The sequence below is a fragment of the Hippoglossus stenolepis genome, chromosome 8 (assembly GCF_022539355.2).
Source record: "Hippoglossus stenolepis isolate QCI-W04-F060 chromosome 8, HSTE1.2, whole genome shotgun sequence".
Lineage (NCBI taxonomy): Eukaryota > Metazoa > Chordata > Actinopteri > Pleuronectiformes > Pleuronectidae > Hippoglossus > Hippoglossus stenolepis.
The window spans coordinates 7,306,172-7,329,337 of record NC_061490.1 but is presented as its reverse complement, the minus strand read 5'-3'; the positions used below and the strand labels follow the sequence as shown (position 1 = coordinate 7,329,337).

The following is a 23,166-nucleotide window of genomic DNA, read 5'->3' as shown; positions in this document are numbered from 1 at the left end:
CTCCCCCTTTTATGTCTTGCAGAGATTTAGGATAGTTTGCCAACATCTTTTGGCAACTTCAGTAGAGTTTATTTTACTTACGCAAGAACTTTCTCGCATCATCTCACAAACCACAATCCGGACCATCTCCCTTCTCATTCGTGGACTTGGTTGTTTTTCTCTCTCCAATGACTGCATCAGTTCCTCTGGTAACTTATCCCACGGTATCATAAATGTATCCACCCAGTCTATATCAGGGCTTTGGCAGCTGTTGGAAGAGGTTGAGGGTGAACCTCTGGGTGATAGAGACTGCAAGGATGCGGGAGATCCTGACGAGGCAGCAACAGATGAGCTGCTGGTTTCAGGAGTCTAACCCTAACCCTAACACACTAAAAAGAGTTATCAGAAACACAATGTGAAGGTTTCTATATTTCCGATTTATCTTATATGCAGGTTACTTTGGGCACTGGTTGCATCCTGTATTATACTGCAATACTGGACTTACATCTCAGCTTCCAAGCAGCGAGGACTTTTCAGGCTTGAATTGGCCTCAAGGCTGACAGCAATTCGGGCTTCCTCAATAAACTGAAAATCATCAGATGTCTCCACCCCAAGGGATTGTATGGTCTATTCCAGAATATCTTTCGTCATCTCTGGAAGGTCAGGCGAGACCTCAGTGATGGCGATGCGTAGAAATGTTTGCTCCAAGTGAGGCATTTCTGGAATCAAGGAAGTGTGACAATAGTTTTCAAGATTACAAATGAAAGAAGACAAAAGTAAATCGAAATTTAGTCATGTAATACTGTACATATATACAGACAAGAGGAACCTCTACTTTAAGTATAAAATGTGAGTAAAATCTAAAAGGAAAATCTGCTCTCACTTACAAATTTCAAATATTATTTTATCATTTTTGCTAAGCTTACATGTGTATTTTTGGTATGGTTTCTCCACCTGAGGGGCCAAGATCGTGTTTATTTGGACAACCCACCGTGTTCCAGCGGAATGACTCGGTGCCCATTAACAATGTATGATGGTAACGGATAAACATCTACCAAGTCGTTAATGTTCAGACATTGCAATCTTGTACTCTACACTGTTTTTTCATGGAGTACAGATGGTATTCAGAATGATAGCTTTATGTGCATCCATCACAAAATACACAGCTGCAACAAATAATGAGAAGTTCTCCACACTCCATGGACTCATCATTTTTAACACAAGGAAATTCCCTTTTTTATATGGCGTACCTTCATACTGTGTGTCTGTGGAAACACCAGTATTGTTTTCTGAAAAGCTAAACTCTCTCACTGCATGTTTAATTGCGTCACTGTCATTGCGTCACTTTTCAAATGCTTGGCACATCTCTTCAAGCAGTGTTTACTTTCAAAACGCATCGTCCATACTCTGATCAAGGGGCAGGTTTTCTAAGTTAGTGCTGGATAGTGCCGCATTAAATGGTGTTTTGGTTTTAGTGGACTCTCATGAAATTGTTGTTTTCTTTCTTGGATTATTGTGTCAAGATATCGTACCTGTGACAACAAAATCGTTTGCGCACAAATCATATCAACAAGATCTTTAAGCTGGAGAGTTAACTGACAGACATCTGGGACAGGGGGTACTGGAGTGAAGTGATGCTTTTTGCCTTGTTGCGAAAGGTGTGCCTTCTCTTCCTGTACATGCCGGACATCAGTGTGGCACCGGGTCAAGTATGCTTGGGCCACAGCAATGCTGTTAAACCCTCCTTCATTGTTTTTCTATTTACACTTTTTTGATGTCATGATTTTACAGCACTTCCCTGTTAATTCCACAGACATTTATTACAGTGTAATAATGGTAAACGGTCTATATTTATATAGATCTTTATAGTCTTGATGACCAATCAAAGCGCTTTACAGTGCAGTTTTTGCCATTCACCCATTCACTCTTTTTTTACGTTTTAAGCAGAACATTCTGGTTCAACTTGAAGTTGATTTTGCTTGGATAGTAAGTAGAAGAGTGTGAACAAAATGACTCAAAGAAAATGTAGAAAAGGAAAAAAACAAAGGACACACGTACAAATACGCTTGGGTATTAAATTAAACTGTTGTTTTTGAATGTGTCTTGATGTAACAACACCTGCAATAATTCAACAGTAATAACAAAATGATCTACACAGAACTTGGAAAATGTATTATTTATTATGCTGTGTGTTGAGTGTTTGTGGTAAGTGTTAAATACTTGGGAGGTTTGGCTGTGTAAAGGAGTCTCTGGTTGCTCTAAGTTAGTTTAGCAGGGTCCAATCAGATGTTAGACATGTGTAGGTTTGATTTTGCTTTTAGATTAGTCTGATTGAATTTACACAGTTTCACAAAAAAAAAAAAAAGACTTAAAACCCATGGTTTACAAATTGTGCTTTGTCAACACTCAGTGCTACAGATGAATTTGGACTATGTGAAGGATTACTCTGAGGTCCATTAAAACAATAGTCAAAATGTTTCTGTGACACCAAATTAAGTGAGGAAGCTGATCCAAATAAATGACCAAACATCATCCACTGATGAAGACTGATTGGATTCCATTGACAGTTTGGGAAAAAGCTTGTGAGTTCCCTTTAAATTAAGTTTACGTTGTCAAACACAATAAAACTATTTTGAATAGTTTTAAAATACGTCTCTCCACGTGTACATGAATAGTAAAGATCAGATAGATAATATTAAAAAAAAACAAATCTAAATCATAAAAGACATACATGGGGATAACAGTTAAAAACTCCTCCTTCTACAGCTGATTGACTCATTATCAAGTCTCTCTCTTGACTACACCATGCAGCAGGTGTAAGGATGCTGGACACGTGCATGTCCCCTGTTTTGCTAACACATTCTTCCCCTGGGTTTTTCTCCTGAAATAAACCTTCGTTAACATTCCACACATCGACCAGAGGTGATAACTGCTTCACCTGGCATTGAAATTCCCCTCAGTCCACATTCCCTGGGAGAGTTATCCCCTTGTTCATGCTGTATTTACAGAGACAGCAGGCTATCAGATATTAAACCGCTGTGAGCAATCATGACCATGTAAAGTTTGTCCAACAACCTGCGCAGAATTAAATCTAGATACACAGCCTCAAGCTTGGGGGACCTTACTTTGATTGCTTTTTCAAATGTTTGAAAGATTTCTTTACTGCTTTTTTCCAATTATCATTGCTGTATTTTCAATGATTTGAAATAAGCAGGGTAATATAGCCTCATAAAAAAACATTTTCAGGCCTTTCTGAACACAAAAAGGAAACAATTTCTTTACGTTATTACATTATGCCTAAAACAAAAGACAAATTACAATCATTCCTTCCTTCTTTTGAAGTCTTTGTGTCTTCTTTTTCTATTGCTGGCACTAGTGAGTCAGAGTGGTCTGAGGAGAATATTACTCACTGAAGTGGACAAGCGCTTCCAGAGGTCGATAATTCCAAAACAAGAGAAGCGGTTGGGGATGATGGACAAATCTTACAGCAAAAAGCTACGACACTTTCAGCTCCACTGGTGGAAAGTAAAAGATGATGGATTGTGGGACTTGACCCTGCAGCTGCACAGCATGACATCATGCTTATCACTGTGCAGCCTCAGGAGACAACACACAGCAACATAATCGCTCCTCTAACAGATCAAATTAAGCCTATTACTATCTTGAAATAAGACTGCCAGCTAGAAATGTGAGGCAATAAAGCAAAGAGGGAAATTGTCTACTGTGTGATTAACTTACGCTCAAGGCATCAAAACTTGTAACATATGGGTGACACGTTCCCGACAATGGTGCGTGTGAATGTACGTGTGTGTATTTTTGCCGACATGAGTATGTTATAGAACAGGAATCTTAGGATGTTGCAATTATCATGGATTCTGCTTTGATTTCCAGAACTCTTGACCCACATCGAGAGCTTTGTGTGAGAAGAGCTGCAAGGAACTGGTGTTATTCTGATTCACAGTTCCCTTGTGTGTTTGATGCCGTTTGACATGTGTCAGTTATAACATGCATAATATGCAGCTCCACATATCAGCTTCGGCAGCAGGCCAGGAAAAGGCTTCTGGATGGGCCCATCAGCCCAGTTCACCGGGACGCTCCTTCACAAAGCCATGTGACAGCTCCAGAAAGTCTTGGCGGGAACACAGAGGCTCCTGTCCCAGCGCGAAATGCCCCTCAGTCATCACAGCCTGCTCCATGCCCCCCCCAGCACTAAGAACTGATGCATAGCATGCATTTGGTCTAAACCCCCTTTAGAACCCCCACAACAGGAATGATTGGATGCTATGAACGTGTGTCCACCACAAGAAACTGCCATGAATAATGAAAACTGCCATGAAAAATGTCTGTCAACACACATTTTTTCACACATGTCGACTCCACTGCTGTCATGCATTCTGTATCAGCTGTTGAGTCAGATTCCTCTCCACACCTCATTGTCACATGTGAACAGTTTCCCATCGCAAGTGAACACAAGAGCCCACTGCCTCCTTCTCTGTGCTCTCCCCACTTCTCTCCAAGCAGTGTGTATTGGTGGTGGTTTTTCTGTGACCTGATGCCGATTCCACTTTGACCCTCTGCTCAGCCATCCCATGGGGCGATGAGGGCTATCCACTGGCCCTCATCAGATAATGGTGGATAGAGGTGCCACAGTAAAGTCCTAACCTGTCCTTCTGTCCCTCAAATCCATCACGTTGACGTCATTCTACATGCATATCACAGGCATCCACCCAGGTGATTGTCTCACATACATCTATTTACAAGATGGATATATCCATGTCCCTATCATTCCAGGACACAGGAAATTGCTGCATTTACATTCAAGTTTACAGTTTAGTTTCTGGTTGTCCTCTGGAAACAGCCCTGAAGCAGTTGTTCAGGCAAGGCATCAGATTATTTTACCTGGACGACATGAATGCAATGGCTTCATCAAAAAACACAACAGCTCCCCACACAGTGGAGCTTGTGGGACACTTGCCATGATTTAGGCCCAATCCCATTTCAGCCCTTGGCCCTAGGCCTTAGCCCTTCCCCTTCGTTTTGCGCGTTCACGTGTAGGGGCAGGCTGTCCCAATACCTGTTGGGACGGAGGGGTAGTGCCAAGTTTTAGGGCCCTCGAAACATGCACTAACTTCCAACCAAGGGGTATAGAAATGTCCCAGAATGCCTTGCAAATCACCGGCAAGCTGGGAGAGAGACCCGCAATTGTAGCAACTTCTCCATGAATACGCATTTTAAAATGACGATAATGATTGTGTTTAATATCGATTCAATGTATTATGGTCATTTTTGTCACAACAACCTTAAAAAAAAAGATCGCTAGCGTTAGCATGATAGCGATCTTTGCATGATAATCCCATATTGTCACATAATTTCATATTGCACCCCCCCTCTTTCAAGACACACAATGCACTTGATTTAACCAAAGTAAAGCAGCGAGGTTACTGAACTTAACTGTGTCCTCTAATAACAAAGCATCCTGGCAGGGTTTTATACAGACCATTGCTAGCAGCCTGTGTGCTTTTGATTCATACGTGAAATAATGCAGAGCAGCCAAGCTTTTCAATTTCAAATGTCATTGATTCACCTGCATTAGCATAGATGTCATTTGGATATTATAGGTTTGTCACTTTAGTAACTGCAAACAATAATATGGTTTATTTAAGATCTGTCTCGTCTGTTTACATCGATGACCACTGATGACGTGTCGGGTTTCCTGGGCCACTACTGATGATGTAACGGCTTCTTGAAGGACTGTCCAAATTCGTAGGGGAAGATTTCAACCACTACCCCTTGTGACTCCTTTTCAAGGGGCAAGATAACTCTCGAAAACGAGGGGGAGGGGTAGGGGTAGGGCCATGGTATGAAATGGAATTGGTCCTTAGTTTCCCCACAAATTGGCAGAACAGTTCACCACAGCGGCCCAAGTTGAGATTCCATTTATAAAGCTGATTGAGGCAGGAAGAGACTGGAAACAGATAGAGCAACAGAAATTCAAAGTTGTAGGCAGAATAGCCATATCATTTACACCACTGAGAATGTATGACGATCTTGCAGAGTCTTGTAGGTTGAACCAGTGACATACATGTATATTCTGGAGCAGACTCGATGAGTGTGCAGGTGAATTGGTGAGAGAACAGGAACTTGGAAGCAAGTAACACTTACGACAACACAACAAGACAAATAGATATTGTCTTTCTAGATGACTCTTTGACAGCTACTGAGCACATTTCTCAAAACTTTGCACAGTTCTAATGAGCTGTTGACTGCTGAAATCCAAAGAGAGTGACTATAGAAAAACTAAAGTGCTGTTACAAAAACACACAAGGGCCTATAAAGTTAACATTCCATGAAGAGGCTTGCCATTTGGATAAAAATAAGCAATGTGAACACTTACTGTAAAAAGTCACATCTCAAATAGAAGGAAATGCCCACACACCAATAAGAGAAGATTAGCTGATTTCCTTAAGTATTTAATGTATGTACGATGAAAATAAACATTTCAGTCACAGGTACATCATCAGCACTTAACCTAAAGGCTGTCAAACAAACAATGACTGACAATCATGACATGAACAATAACACTTTTTCCATATGAAAGGATTTTTTTGTTTTTTTCCTTTTTTAAACTAATAGAGGCTGCCACACATTCCATAGATTGCAATGCCCTTTGAAAGTAATTTGTGATAGGTAATTCACATTGTATAAACTCAGTTAAACTGACCTTTTTCAATTATGATTACAGTTGATAAACACAAGCAATTATGTTTAACATTTATGCCATTGTGATGTAAGTGTAGCTGTATGTACATGTAATAAATTACTACTTGAGGATATTTTAACTTTGCCTAAATACCCCCACCCTCTCCTCTGATATGACCCATGTGACCATTTCCTGAAGTTGTGGTTAAACATTTTGGACTATTGGTTTGCAAAATGAAACATACAATGAATTGCATGAGTCTTGTCTCAAATATAACTTGATTTATCGGAAATGATGATCACAACATTTAATCCAACACAATATCTAACTGCTTTGCTTACTGAAAAATGAATGTTTTGCTTTCTTGTGTAAAATGTTACAACTTGTTTTTTCTCAGTGGCCCTTTCTCAAGAAGCCAAGATGGCAATTTAGTCCTGAACTGTCCAGCACTTACACACTCAAGTGTTTGACCATTATAAGTGAACCATCCAGTTAGTTACAGTGCGATGGATGTTACAATAATTGTCAGCATGAATCCACTCAAGCACTCGAGAAAGCAAGTGTATGGAAATGTGGTCACCTGACCTTGAACGTGTCATAATTACTATGGCCACTAGAGGTCTTTTTCACTTGTCACATGACTGATACTGCATCACATGACTACATGATGTCTCTTAAAAATACAATAACCCAAATAAAGATATAAACTGGAATAGGCTGGCACTGACCAATGGGGTCATTTTTCAAGGGAGGAGTCTTACGATAGCTGATATTAATCAACACATGTTGAAATAGTAAGTCTCATAAGATTTTCTACCCTTTACATCAATCACAAACACAGCCAGAACTTCGGATTTCTCTTCAACATAGACTTTTATTTTGGTGGATATATATGGTCAAATAATATTTACAACTATCAAGAAATCGTACAACATAATGCTAAATAAATTACATTACCCACTAATAAAAGTAGTTCACGTCATTAAAAATACATAAAGGAAATAGAGCATACAAGACAGCAGTGAAGACTGTAACGCCCAAGCTGCTGCGTCTCACCCTGAAGCTTCTGCTCCATCTTCATCTGGTTTTCTGATGAAACGGCATAGTTAGGAGCTCCCTGTGTGTGATATACAACAGTCACCCATCACATCCAAGACAGGAAGCACCGGAGCCTGTGCCCCTACAGTAATGACTAAATTTGTGACTTCAGCATTGATGATAACATTCAAGTCAGAGAAATGGCGTAAAAAATATGAATGATTACATGTGAGTCTCAGACTGGGGCTACCCATTGACAAATTGATACACTCAGAAAGCCATCCATCCCCAGACAGGAGCACATGTGGACAGAGCCAGATTTGATGGAGGAGAGATTTTGTTGCAGGACAGCTCCCTCTTACTGGAAACCAGCTGCTCAGGTCAGGGATCAGGCTGGGCACGAGCACTGAGGTGACACTGTAATGAAAAGCCGCTACCTGAAAAACAAAAGCACAGCAGACAGTAGGCATCAATCACTCAGTGGATACAACGGCCTCATGCTCAGGGATGGTGCCGTCAGCCTCCCAAAGCAGGAGGACGGTGCAGATCCCTGCCTCAGCCTTGTTAGTCATTTTCATTTGTAAATTATTAGTTGGAAAGAAACCAATTTCTTCTTTCTATTCTGAAAGTGTCACAGGTTGTGGAAAGTAATTTATAATTGGTGGTCAACAGCTGAGTTTTAATTAAGTCAAGGCCAGAGTTCATGGTGCTGGAGATGGAAGTGGTCCATTAATCACCAACTAGCGGACCGGCTCGGTACGGGAAAGGCCAAAGCGCACCACTTTTCAACTGAATTACAGTTAATAGTTGGCGAGCAGGAAAATGTAAGTGAATTAAGTCTGGAGAGAGGATTCTGAGGATCACGTTAGCCTTTGATGAACGACAGTAGAATCCAATCTACAATTTGGATTTAGATTCAATTCAGGGGGCATCCCAATCGTTGTATTAATTACTATAATAAACAGACATTAATGAAACATTGATTTGATGTGTACTTTTAAATCAAAGGCCAATATTAACACTGGCTCATTGTTCCAAGACTAAAAGGAGAATTCAAAAAGAAAGGGAAATATTGTAGCCAGCAGGAGTGGACCAACTGGCTTTCAGGATTTGTTTTCAAAGTGAAAAATATGAACATTTAACAACTAATGGTCAGAGTTAGAGAGTTAAAAAAGTGGTCACCAGCATCATCATGCTGTTGGGTATGGGGATTTGTGTAAAAACATGGGGAAACTATAACACATATAGCAGATAAACATGTTTGCTTAATAGCATGGTAACCATGGCGACAAAGGGTTATCAATAAGGAAGTCCCTCATCCAATCAGGATACAGGTTTGCAGCACTATAGGCAGGCTGAACAACATGCTAATTAGATGCTTGATGACATTGTGTCCAGCAACAAGTCGTCGGTAAAAGTCTAACTTAAGTAAAGTAAAAATGTAGAAACATAATGTTACACTGTCAAATATGAATAGTAACATTATGTGCTTTGTAGTGAGATGCATTTTCAAATTAAAGGGACAAATTCTTCAGTTTCGTTTTATGCACGAAAACAATTTTCCTTATTGTGATACTGTGATATGAATCCATTAACTCTCTGCTGATTCAGAGGTGGATTGCTGCACACTCCCCCCCCATCTGTCTGAGCTCCCTACACTATCTATAAGGGGGGAGCCTCTTTACAAAAGGGACTCATTTCAACCATATCCATATGTGTGAGCTCAGTCTTTTGATCACGACCAAAAGCTCATGATGAGAGGTGAGGTTGGACCTCTACATAGAAAGCTTTGCCCTCCACTTTAGTTCCCTCGTCACCACAATGCTGCATCAAGCCACAAGCCTTCGGGATGCAAGACAAAAAAACGTAGGCTGGATGGGCTTCCATTAGCTCTCCTGTAAAGTTAGACTAAAGAGTTTCCAGTTTCCTTTTCCGGCATCGTAGCATAACCTTTCCAGGAAGGCAGAGAAGCAAAACCCTTTTAACTAGAGCACACCGACTGATCCACTTTTTATATTACGGTCTTAGTCTGCCAGTACCCAGGCACTGCCGCTGACTGTAAACCAAGAAAGCCCCACGATTACCAGAACCTGCAGAATCTCAGGGTAAATCTCACACCTCCTACCTCTGAGGAGCTTCTTGCCTGCCACTTACTCAGAAGACATGTTGATGGGGTTTCCGGATTTCCTCAAAGTCTTATTTCCACAGACTAACAGTATCGCCACTCACTGTCTGTAGTTCTCTCGGAACACAGCCTGGGGCAACCTCTGCTTTCCCTCCTCCGCAGGTGAATTAGGTTGTAGAGGTTAAACGGTGCCCGGTCTTTGTTAGCGCTGGTGTCCCCATGCACCCGACAGTCCATCAACGACACATATACTCATATATTCATCACAAAACAGCTAAAGAGATCCACTGTACAGTTTTTAAAGGCTGTCTGTCCCTTTTGCAGAATAAGTTAAGCCCAGTTTATCCAGGAACACATAGAAAGTCCTAAATTATAAATTCATGAAGTTGATATAAAGTTGAACTCTATGTGTGATTAAAAATGAGCATAGGAACAGAATCGCTTGTTGACCAACAAACAGCCAGGAAACTGGACTGGTGAGAACAAGTTTATCTGCAGGGCTTTCTGGCAGAAATACTTTAAAATAGAAATGAAGAGAAAGGTTAAACTAACAAGTTAACCAAGCCAATGAATAAATCAGAGTACAAATCCCACTGCTGCACTTGACCAATTCATCCTCCACAACCTGCTCGGTATGCAGACTTAGTTCTGTTATTACCTCACCTGACTTCCTAAAGCCTCTATCCGCTTTAAGCTTTTTATAGGCAGAGAGACTTCATGGATTAAAACATATTCTGGCCAAAAGAATGGCATGACAGTAATGCTGCATAACTTGCTAACACAATATATCTACCTTGTGTTCTGAGTGCACGGAACATTTTTAAATCACCTAGAAGAAAACAGCGTTTAGTCTAGACTGGTCTGCATTTCAGAATCTTGTGGCTAAAATAAGGTCAGGACACGCAGATTATTTTTTTTTCACCGGTTTTCACAGATGTAAATGAGCCTGGAAGAAACCACTTGCCTCCCAGGGAAAAGAAGAAGAAGAAATCTCACTTTACTTTCAGGTCAGCTGTAGCAATTTATCTTCAGGAGGTTTTGTATTTTTGACAAAAGATTCAGATATATACAATATAATAATGACTACTATACTATACCTACTATAAATGACTGGTAAGTATGTTCTGAACCACTCAAGACAGCCTTTTTCCTATTAGAAAACTGGTGAATGCCACTAATCCTTGCAAATATAAATGTTTGTTCTTGTATTAGACCTGTTCATGAAAATAATGTTTTCCTTTTAAGGTCTTTTCCACATTTTTGGAGCAAACAGAAATCTTTGCAAATCTCTTAAACATATTGTGAGGAAAAGATCACTTCCTATTCATAGCTTCACTGTTCTTGTTTTTATGTTGTTGAGTTTGTAATAGATCTAAAAATTGGACATTCCAGACAAACATATGATGATAATTGTTAATCACCACATTTGAAACTCATTCTTTGGAAATGTGTTTCATGCTAAATGTGAATAAAAATATTATTTAAAAAAAAGTACAAAGAGAATGGATCCAGATTAATCACTAAATCAAAGTTTGAAAGGACATAATTTATAGTTGTTGACACTGATAAGTGGATTCATATTATCATTCAACCGCTGATTCTATTCAGATAATTTGAAATTGTTCCCCACAATCGACTACAGCAAAAAGTCCAATACCTACCAACATTGTGATCTATATCTGAGTGAGCTAGTGACAGTGGTTTATCCAGAGTGGTGAGAGATTTAGAAGTTTCAGTCTAGTCCAGATCAATACCGACAAATTGGGTGGGTTGGCCGCATCCTTCCCCATTCCAAAACACAATGTCCAAATGCAGGAAGCTAATAGGTCGTATCAATCACAGCCAAAAGCCTTTCCATGGCACCACCATTGATTGTCAGTCAGCAGCTGGATGAATGGCATCTCTGTAATGCTGTGAAGACCAAGCCAACAGGGTCTGTATGTGGAGTGAAAGGTTCACGGGTCCTCATGAGACTCAAAGCTGGTACTAAATTTACAGATGTGTGACACATTGTAAAAAAAAAAATGAACAAGGTGTTAGGCCAATACAAGCTGCCAGAACAGCCTCAATGCAACTTAGCATTACTTTTACAGTGACTACACTACAGTGATACGGCATACTTTACATCATTTACACTTTATAACATAAACCTGAAGCTTACTTGGTAAAGTCAACTACTTTAAGTTACTATAGAAACAAGAACTAACATTACCAGCTCAACAAGACCTAATATTATGAGCTTATAGTGTCCATGGCAAACAAGAGGCAAGTTTCTGTAATATCTTAGAAACCATTGGCGATATGATTTTGACCATTATGTATTTGGTTTCATGGTCACAGTTGAGCTGTATTGGTAACTGCTATAGATTAATGTGTACTTTTTATTATGATTATTCTGACTCAGTAACATTTACTTCCTGATATTTACTTTAGTTGTAGCAGGGATCATTTGCACAAAGGGGTACACATATTAATAATACTTTTGTATTGTGGCTTTCCGTTTTACTTACTAAATTAACAGTATGCTTTCTGTATGCACATGTTTTCCTCTATGCTGATGATGCACTTCCTTTATTTTCTAAGTGGATTTTCCAGATGTCAACGTAATTGATAATTAACTATATTCTGATTTGCTTTGTCACCAAGCCTTGCATTCCCATAATAAAAGACAGCTTCATACAATTACAAATGTGGAAACCATAATCCAAATATATGTCCTACTGCTTTTCCCAACTGAAATAGCAATCAAGGAACCAACCACTCAACCTGCGATGGTATTTAAAAACAAAGTGGTGGCTGTGGATTAGGAAGTAGTATGGCTCGTCCATCAACCAGAATCTCTGGCTCTGGCAGTCTGTCTTTGGGACACATACATTGTTCATACATATAACTGTTAACACTGTCATATTGGGAATGTTAGCATCTTAAAGCTGCTAGCACATCTGTAGGGTTGTCTTATTCTTATGGCCGAACTCAATCTTACAGTGCAGTTTCACCAGCTCGAGGGGGGGGCAGTGACAGCAATAAAGGACAACAATCAAGATTAAGTCTAAAGTATTGTTATCATATGACGTATACATTAATACTATTGGACTGTTGATTTCTAATAATGTGTTTGGCAAAGAACAATGTACTAACGGTAAAAAGTTCATTCAGATTGTTTCAATCCGCTGAACACTTTAATATGTCACTCCCGGCTGTCACAGTCCCATGGCAGTTTTCTTACGATCCAACATTAAGCCCTGCACTGGAAGATGACACTCATCTCACCTATTTAAGTAATCAGTCAGCTTTAGGTAATCTCCGATCTCCTGGAAAGCTGTTAGCAGTGCATGCTGGGAGCTTTCAGTGTTTGCTTGTGTTGTGCAGAAGAGGGAAGGGTGATATTTTGATTTCACTGGGGATTAAAGGTCACGAGGAAGTATTTAAATGCTCCTGCACAACTTTGGGCTAATCATTCCTCCTCAGCTGTGAGTCGGCAGCGTTCTCAGATCACCGTTGTCACAGTGTGTTGTCTCCCACTTTGCAGTGACAGAGCCTTACCCACCCAGCCGGTAATCCTCTGCAGCAAAGTTTGGAGTAAGCTGACGGCATGGAAAAAGATAAATAAGGGTTTTTCATTTTTCACCCTGTAATGAAAAATTGCATTGCAATTTTTCTCCTCGGTGCATTTATCTCTAACACAGTTTCAGATATGACCATGTTGTAATTTGCCACAATGCAAAAAAACATTTTAAGAGGCTGAAGAAGCGAAACTTACTAAAAAATATCTAACTTCCAGATTGAGCAGACACACATTTAACATCAAAAGCTTCCGCATTGTTCCAGCAATGGAAAGGCTGAATAGGAAACCCATCTGAATGCACAATAAACTTCTCCCACTTAGAGAGGAGAGATTGAGGACATCAGTGACAAATGTCTTGCATTAACTTTGTTGTTTATTTTTTCCCCGGGAAGATGTGAAATAACCATATTAAATCAAGTAGTCACTTGGCTATTAATCTCAATGCAGCTGACTAGTCCCTCAAAGCTAATGGGGTTTAGAATTTGCATGAGGCGAGTTTACCCACAAAGCTTCGCCTAAGAGGATTGCTGTTCAGACAGAGAGCTTATTGTCACACTTGTTCATAGACATGGATTAACGATACTAGACCCAAAGAACTCCACTAACTGTGGCAGCAACTCACAATTCCCCTTCACTGGCTCAGATCTCTGTTTAAGAGGGACAGAGACTGAATCTGCAGCATTCATGGCAAAATACATCATTTGGCTAATATATACAAATACCTGTCCTGCTGGATAGTTAAGCATCAATCAAACTCATATCCTTAAGCATACCATGATTGGTAAAACTATAAAAGTGAGGCAAAAGACAAATATAATATTTGCGTTTGCACTCTCGCTTGAAATTATTCTCCAAAACTCCCTTTACCGTTTTCTCAATATCAATTTTTCTTTCAATATTTATTTTTTGTCATATCATCGCAGTGCTCCTGCTCTCTCTTGTCATCTTAGCTTTTTACATCATTTGAATAAGCCTCTTTCAGTGCTAGCGTGTCTGCTGTGTTTCATAGTGACTAAAGCAGCTTTAGAGGCTAAATATAACATGTATCCACTGCATTAATTCTTTAATATTTATCAGAGGGAAAAGGTGCTCGAAATGTGGCTTATATATGTGTTTAAAATTCAGTAGGAAAACATCAAAAATACACGAGGTCTGCAAAAGTCCTGACACACGCACACGCACACACGCACACACGCACACACACACACACACACGCACACACACACACACCGATTGCGTCTCCATAACCTTAGAAGACATTTTATACATGGAGACTTACCAGAGGTAGGAAACTTTTACGTAGGAACATTTTTTCATCTGGCCCACAACGCAATTAAGAAAAAATATAAAAATAAAATAAAAAGTTATTACTATTACTATTCAGAATCAGAAAAATAATCTCTCACGGCAGCAATTATATTTTCTATTATATGAACACATAATTGAATTTACAAACTAAATAGCTGTGTGTTTGTCAGGTCACGGTTCACGAACGCGTGTGTAACGTAGCTGACGTGTCACCACTGATAAGCAAAGTAGAAGAAGTAGATGAGCTGTGCTGCTCCAATCATGTGACATGCCTCACTCTCCACAACCCTCTCTAATACACACCCTATTTGGTGGTCTATTTAAGCTGTAAAATCTCTCCCTTTGCTTGCCTCCCGCTTCTTCAGACCCTTCCCCACCCCAGCATCCACCTGTAGGCTCCGACAGGGGGGTACTCAATTTTGCTCATCACTCGCATTATATTAATGTAATCTTATCAGAGGGAGGGATGAAGACAGAGCCTTGAAACCAAACACTAACTAGTTCTGCTGCAATCACATTTCAAACGTGAGTTGAATTACTGAATATACGTTTGGATGCTGTTAACTCTCTGTAGCCGAGTTTGCAGCTTTCACTAAACCACATTCTGACAGAGACCATGTTATCCAGATACTGTAGGTGTTGCAGTGAACGAGCTAGTAGCTACAACCTGAAAGCTCTTTTAGAAAGAGACGCTGAAAGTTGTTCCAAGGTTTCAGTTTGTATGTTAAACATTCTCAATTTTGGAGAAAAATGAAGAAACAAAATATAGTTTTTAAAGGTAAATGGACATATGAGTTATTCTTCTGTTCTCTACTCTGTAATCTTGTTTTTTAAATTTCTGTACTTATTTCTATTGAGGGTCAGTACACTGACACAGATTATATCACCAACACTTCATGGGGACGTTTGTGTTTCCTGGGTTCTTGTGTCTCAGTAAGAAGCAGAACACACACAATAATCAAAAGGAAAAAAGAGGGAGGGAAAGAACTGCGAGCTGTAAACAGCTGTTTCAATGTGCCTCCCCTGTCACACACAGCATGAGCATGTACTGTGCACTATACAGTAATACAGTCTGTAGTGAAATTTAGGAGACAAAGGGACCCTGAGTGTTCTCATGAGTTCATATGTTGCACAGCTACAGTTGTATAAAGCCTCCTTTGCAATAATTTACATCTCCTTAATGATTTTGAGGGATTATTATAAATGCTCTGATTATTAAATGTAAGTAAAGACTCTTTTTGTTTGTGATGGAAGTTTAGTTTAATTTACAATGTACAGCTAACACCTAGGCCTTGTCCAATGTGCTTCAGGCACTGTGAATTCTTTGATGTATTCCATGACTTTCTCTCTCCCAGAGCCCTCACTATTTGTGCCATTATATATCCAGGTGCTGTTCCCGGATCTATGGGCATTTTTTTCCTTCTTTCCTGTGTGATCTAGTGCTTCTCTTCTTTACGCCAATTCACCTTCACATTTAAGTGTCAGTGAATCAGTCTATCAACAAATCAAAATTCAGCGTGTGGTAAGGCTCTGAGCAAATCCTACAAGTGAAAACTTGTAATGATCTGTTTGTTTGTCAGTCTGGAGCCACGTCCAGCCTTGTCCCCATCGGGCCGTTCTCCCCAGAGCTTCAAGTTAATCTGAACCCTTCCAGACCTGCTCTCCCACTGAAGCATGGTTGAAATCCTGATTCATTGTTAGTGCAAGCTCAGTCTCAGTTGATTCCGCCCTCAGACATTCCATAGTTTGGTTTACACAGAAAGAAGGCACTAGTTTAGAGAAATGTTACTCAGTGCTAAAAGGCCCTTGTTGGTCTAATCAACTAAAATGTGGCAGAAACAGTCTCTATCACAGTGAAAAATGTTGGCTAGAGAGGGGAAAGTAAAAGAGCTTCAACCCTCAGGGACCTCATTGGTAGTGTATGGGTGTTTTTGAGTACTTATTTACCCGCTAATTTAAAAACTGGCTATGAGATACGCGTTGTAAATACAGTCAGACAGTTTATCTTATCGGCTTCAAAAATGGCATGTGTATTGTCAAAGGCTTGAGGAAGTGCTTGTTTGTGCGATTTGGACGCACATGTTCCAAGATTTATAAAATTGGAAGAAACAGGCAGACAGCGTCTTGCAGTCGGTGGGGGGCGTGTCCTCTGATAAACTACAGCAGTGGTTATCAACCATTTTTAAGATTTGACTCTTGCTTGAAAGCCTCAACTCAAGTCAGAAATCCGTGTTTCCTCTGAAATGCTTCAACGTTTAAATTTAAATTCTACTTTGCACTTTCCACTGCTGATTCACCTGATAGTGAAGCCTTGGTATGTACTGTATTTTTAGGTGTTTATGATTCTCCTTTGGCCGAGGCACATCTAGAACAGCTGAGGTTGGGACATGTATGACCTAGAATTGGAGGCTTGCAGGACCTTTCCAGCATTTTAAGCATCAATATGGGAATGAAGTTAGCAAAATCCAAATGAGCTAATCATAAAATGCCATGGCTGACTGTTGAACCCCTTTTATGGGGGTAGGTCTTGTTTTATTTGCTGTGGCTTATTCGAAGCAGGATTCCAGCAACCTCAACACAATTCACGAGTGTAGATTTAGTACATGACGCTGACATGCATATAGAGAAATCCCCAAATGACTGTGTAAACAAGATGTAAGGGCAGTGCCAGTAACATAATTCCTACAGGACTAAGTGTCAGGGTGCAGTTATTGTATTATTTAGTGTGCCATAAAGAGCCAGGCTATTGATTTGAGGGGAGAAGCAGCTCACCAGTTATTTCTGTCATTGTCAACCTCATTAAACTGATGTATGGCACTTGCTCTTCCCCTCTCTGCTTTCCTGCGTCTGTTCTTCATCACTATTCCACTCACCTTTTATACACTGGCTGGCTGTCTGTCTGTTCAGGAAAACCTATCGCATGTTACCTACAGCTTTTTGAACTGTGCACGCTCGGGTCAGAGAATGATTCGCCAACAGCTTTCACATTTGTTGGTTTTCATTTCATTCTAGTTCAAACATACATAATACCGCTACTTTTCAACAGTTAAAGTTATGACACAACAACAATAAGAGTCTATATTCAAGGCATGGTGCTTTGAAGTAAACGGTGGCTAACATGCTAATGTTTAGCAAGTCTAATATTTACCACTGTAGTACAGACTGTTGTTTTTTTTGTTCCCCATATTTATCATCATTGTAATCTGACTGTTGATATACTGATACTGCATTTGATTGATTGGTGTTGATTCCTTTCAATCAAGTTTTCAGTGAGATTACAATTTTTGCCACAGTAGCTTTAACATTGACTGCTATTTCAATCTAGCTATGTGGTAAAATGGTGAATGCATTAAAAGCTATGGAGTGAGACAGAAAAGAGGTTTAATTGCATTTTGTTCTCATATTCAGTTCTAAGGTTCAGGTCTTGATCGTCCTTTCAATGCTACCACAATAATGTTGGAGCAAATTATCAATCAATGTGATCTGTTTCATTTTTTGTATTTATAAATTTGTGTTGCTGCCCAAATTATATAGTCTCATGGGCCATATAAGGACAGTCTGGAGGTTTCCCACGGGCTTTATAATCAAACGGTAAATGGAATGCATTTCTATAGTTCTTTTCTCATCTTATCGACCATGTAAAGTGCTTCACTAACACACACACGCACACATCAGGGGTAGTTTTAAATCATGGCTTTTCTCCAAGTGCGATAGATCCCTCCTAAATCCTTCAGTACCTCTGTGATATTTGCTCATTTCAATCTCTTTCTTCAACTCTGTTCTTATTCTACAGGTTTTAAAGTACCATATCAGAAATTCAACATTGAAATAGACACTGCTTGGCGAGACAGCCAAGAATTGCTTGAGGGGATACACATGTGCATTGAGCAATGAAGAAGCCATTTATTGCAGCAGAGAGAAGATAATTGTCTCTTACAAAACAATAGGTGAAGAGTAAAAAATTATACGTGCAAACCCACTTGAAAGTCCAAGCTGCCACAGAAAAACACATATTGGCAAGTGTTGAAGTTTAGACAAATATCTGGCAACCCAATAGTTGTCGTTCTATTAATAGTAGGGCTAAAGTTTTCTAGAGTTGATACATATTCATTAAATAATCGTACTACTTCTCAAATGTATGGTGCATGTCAAGAAAGCTTAGAATATCAGTCAACTATTCTGTAAGTACTGACAAACATTTGGCCACATTTGCTGGTCTATTTATTTATATTCTGTATCTGTTGAGCAAATAAAAAATTAACTCGGAACACAATCAGATTATGTTGACTTCACTAAACACACAGATAATGATGTGGAGGATCGTGGGCCATCCTTCAAAGTTTGATTTGCGGTTAATTAAACCAACTCACTTAATCCCCGGATGAACTAAAGCCATCGGAAAAGGTCTGTGGTGAACAGCTACAGACGACGGGAGTCAATCTGTCCACTTTGTTTCACTGCTGTGGACGGTGAGTCCCGGTCGAAAAGAAAATTGACTGCACGTTGACAAGCAGTTTTTAACTACAAGGCTCCCAATGGTTTCAGAATTATTATCGAGGAAACACTAATATATATAATACATTAAAATGTTTATCTGTGTCAATGCAGCGTTAATAGAAGAGGACAAGTATGATTACACTAATGTGTTGGATGCTAAAATCACCAAAACGCTAATAAAATGGTTGGGCAGTCACATTGAGTTTTTATCTGCAGCCAAACCAAAATGTTTTAGGAAGATGAAGCCAAGTGTGTTCATCTGAATCTTTAGCACAAGAACTTGTTGACTTTGCCAGGCTGCTTGGCTGTGCCAATACACACAGTCACTTCTGCTAAACTCAAAGAGTGTGAAGATTCTCTCTCTCTCTCTCTCTCTCTCTCTCTCACAATTTCGACAAAACAATATGTGCCCACATATTTGTAGTCATTAGTCATTAGACAGAACAAGTTAATATCAATAAAGCTTTCTTTTGGGCCTCTACCGCCAACTGCTGAGCTTGTCACCAGCATCAATTCAACCTGCTGTTTTATGAATAGCAGGCTTTGTTCCACTGGATTCCCATTTCCTCCATCGGAGAAAAGTAGGGGAATGATCAATATTTTATGCAAGCAGGGACATCTTGAATTGAATGTCAAGTAAGAGAAATTATAGAGAGAGAAAAAGGTTTTGTCAAGAATTAGAATAGCTTTTCTTGGCCATCAGGCTAAAATGTGTCTGGTGCTGCTTCAGTGTGATTTGGCAAATTTGGTAAAACGTGCAGTTGTGTAGAGGACAGTAACTTATTTCAAATAGACTCAAATAGACTTTCTTCAGAATTTCTCCTTTGACAAATGCAGCACTTTTTAGGATGAATTTAAAATAGTCAAGCAAAAACTACAAGCATGGGCTTACCCATCACCGGGTTTATCTAACTGATTTTGTTAGGGTTTGGTGAAGAGGACACAGAAGCTTTGCTGGTGAATGATACAAAAAGCTATCTTACGGTGGTGAGAGCAATCGGCAAAGAAACAAAAATGGAAATCCATAAAGGAAACATGAGGACTAGCATGCGGGTGTGGAAAAAGACAAACTGAGGGCAAATTGAACGCAGGTGAAACAATTTAGGAACAGGTGCAGACGACCACAAGGGTGGGAAAAAGAGGACATTACCATTTTCTAAATGCACCTCGTCGGAAGATATTAGTGGACATTTAAGCTAAAAATCACGATGTAAATGACCTCGTTCGAGTGGAATATGAATGCCGGGACTTGTGGACACCTGGGTGACATCACACGATCAGTAAATGCAGTATAAAACAACTTCAACACTTCACCCTGTGCTTCTGATTTTGCTTTGAATACGGTCTGAACCGCAGGCTTTCCTTAGCTAGAGATGTTATCTCCCTATAGGTGAATCAAAAAGTTTTAAGGTTTCTTTTATTGTTTTTTTAAAATGGTATGTCTTTGTACATATTTTCAGAATGTGCTCTCAGGTTGTCACCATCATGATTGGAAGAAGCTCTTTTCTCTCTGTCTAAGTGGAAGAAGAGTGCGCAGAGAGGAAGCTTGAGAGTGGTTATGAGTGATTTGTACCTTTTTCACATAAAGGGCCATTCCAATTTTAAAACATTTATGAGGACTAATTTATTGAACACACATTCAACCTCTCTAATGTGATAGCTGGAACTGCTGATGTCAGGTGGTATTGATGATGGTGCTGATTTTCACCAAAACAACATTTTTTTTGTTAAGGATCAATTAAATCCTCACTTTTCGTAGACCTATGCTTGGCTTGCAAAGACAGTAATTCCTCCCTTGCGTCAGTAAACCAAGGATATTAAATTACTAGTTAAATTTTTATTTTAGTTTGTTTCATCACAGGCCAGAGAGAAAAGCTGGAAACTTTTTTTTTTATAACTTCAATATTCATTAACTGTCATATCGGTAATCTACTCTGTGATGTGTTTTTGCAACAAACTGACACTTTGTGACAATTTTACTTTGTCTGGTCTCACTTGTCTTGTCTTGCAGGTTGTATATGTACTGTAAAGTGCTTTGAGTGGTCATCAAGACTAGAAAAGTGCTATATACTGTAAATACAGACCAATTACCATATGACCCAGATACTGCAGGTTTCTCACCACTGCTGTAAATTGTGTATATATCGTGTGCATTGTAGATGTCACTGTGTTTGTGTGTTAATAGTGGAGTTTTAAGGTTTTGGGGAGATTCTGTATTCACATTAGCTGGTCAGTTTGCTAAATGTCCACATGAATCTGAAAAAGGTGGAGAACGGGTTAGCAAGTCTGACAACCAATATGGAGGATGACTGTTGCTGAAAGTGACACAAAATCTTCCGACTCCAAAGTGGTTGGTAGCCTGGTAGCCGTTGGATTAAAAGAGCTTACGAGTTGGAAAAATACTTTTTACAGAAATAAAAATGTACAAAGGCAGTGACAGCAGAGGATTGCTTCTCTGACACAGAACTGGTCTGCAACTCTGTCCAACTGCACATGAGCAGTAAAAGGAGAGGGGGTTAAGAAAAGTGTTCAGAGAGTCAGCCAAAAGCAAAATAAGGAAGATGACGTTACTCATCATTAGTTGCTACATCCTGAATATAGGTCTGTGTCTGCGTTTTGTTTGTTTTTAATCACTCTTCTTTTCAGTATGCTGAATACAAACGGGGTAAGAGATGAAGTAAAATGATTTCTGCTGTAGTTGATGAAGGTTAAAGGCGCTGACGTGATGTTTGTACAAGAGACTCACAGCGACAGTTTTAATGAACCAATGAGCCTGACTGGAAGACAGAGGGGTGCTCAGGGGGATATTGTAATTGTTCTGAAAATGATTTAATAGACAGAAATCACGGGGAACATCGGAGCATCACAGTGTGCACTCACGATGAATGATGATATACTTGAGCCCATACTACAGGGAAATTTATATCCTTTGTTGTAGGTTAGTCCGAATTTATATATTTAGATATTAACATCTTTAAAAAGTGCAAATCAATATGTTAAGTGTATGAAGTCTCAACTTAAAGCACTTAAGGTGTTAATGGGCATTTTAATGTGTAATGCTATGTGATGCTAAAGTGATGCTGATTCTAAGGTTGTTTATGGATTGCTTTTGGAGAATTTTTAGTAGAAAAGAAAGTTTTAATTATTTGAGACCGATTGATGGTGGGATTCTTGAACAATGGAGGTAAAGCTGCTCTCTCAGTGTCACAGGAGTGCACATGACCACGTGTTGAGAATCTAGAGACACATTTTGGACCTTCAGAGTTGAGCAGACGCCAGAAATTGATGGAAGTTGAAGCTCTCAAGTCTAAAAATATCTCCCTCTCACTCTAACATTATCCACGCATGTACGCCATACTACTGCATGTCACTGACTTAATATTTTTCTCTCCCATGTACTTCAGTTTGTAATTTCCTCTCTGTCCTCCCTCTCCCTGTCCTCATTCTGCAGATATCTCTGACGCCAGAGCTGCAGGATACAGATCAATACGTGTGTAACTGTTATAACAATAATAATAGGTACTGCTATCGTTGCTCACCCTGAATCTTGTTCTGTCTGAGGTTTCTTCTTGTCAACAGGGAGTTTTTCTTCCTCAAAGTAAAATTGAACTGAATGTCCACACAGAGTATGTTAACATGTACATGCGTGTTGAGTAGAAGATGGATTTAAGATTAAGGGCAAAACATTCTATATGTGGTGACAGGATGATAACACCACCTGGTTGATATCTCAGCTTGAACACAGAGTGTCAGCTGTGTGCATCACCAAACTTCCATATTTGACAACCCTAATACTACTTTTATGGTTACAGTGTTGTTTTGCAGATGACGGATCTTACCAAAGTGGCCAGTCTTATTTTCTTGCTGAAACAGCTATGATGATGACAAGGACGGTGAGGATAATCGCTCCGGCCAGCAGGAGGTAGCACTTCCTCTTCCTCAGCTGCCTCTGTG

At 39.6% G+C, this 23,166-nt stretch overlaps 1 protein-coding gene across 1 annotated transcript in view; it reads right to left on the bottom strand.

Moving 5' to 3' along the window:
- Positions 1-6,433: 6,433 nt before the first annotated feature.
- Positions 6,434-23,166, bottom strand: part of tsnare1 (T-SNARE Domain Containing 1) — a 145,487-nt gene continuing 128,754 nt past the window's right edge. The window contains exons 11-12 of the mRNA XM_035162801.2: positions 23,052-23,161; positions 6,434-8,154 (exon numbers count right to left, since the gene is read on the bottom strand). Of these exons, the coding sequence (XP_035018692.1) occupies positions 23,066-23,161 (96 nt within the window). The 3' untranslated portion in view covers positions 6,434-8,154; positions 23,052-23,065. The remainder of the gene's footprint in view (positions 8,155-23,051; positions 23,162-23,166) is intronic.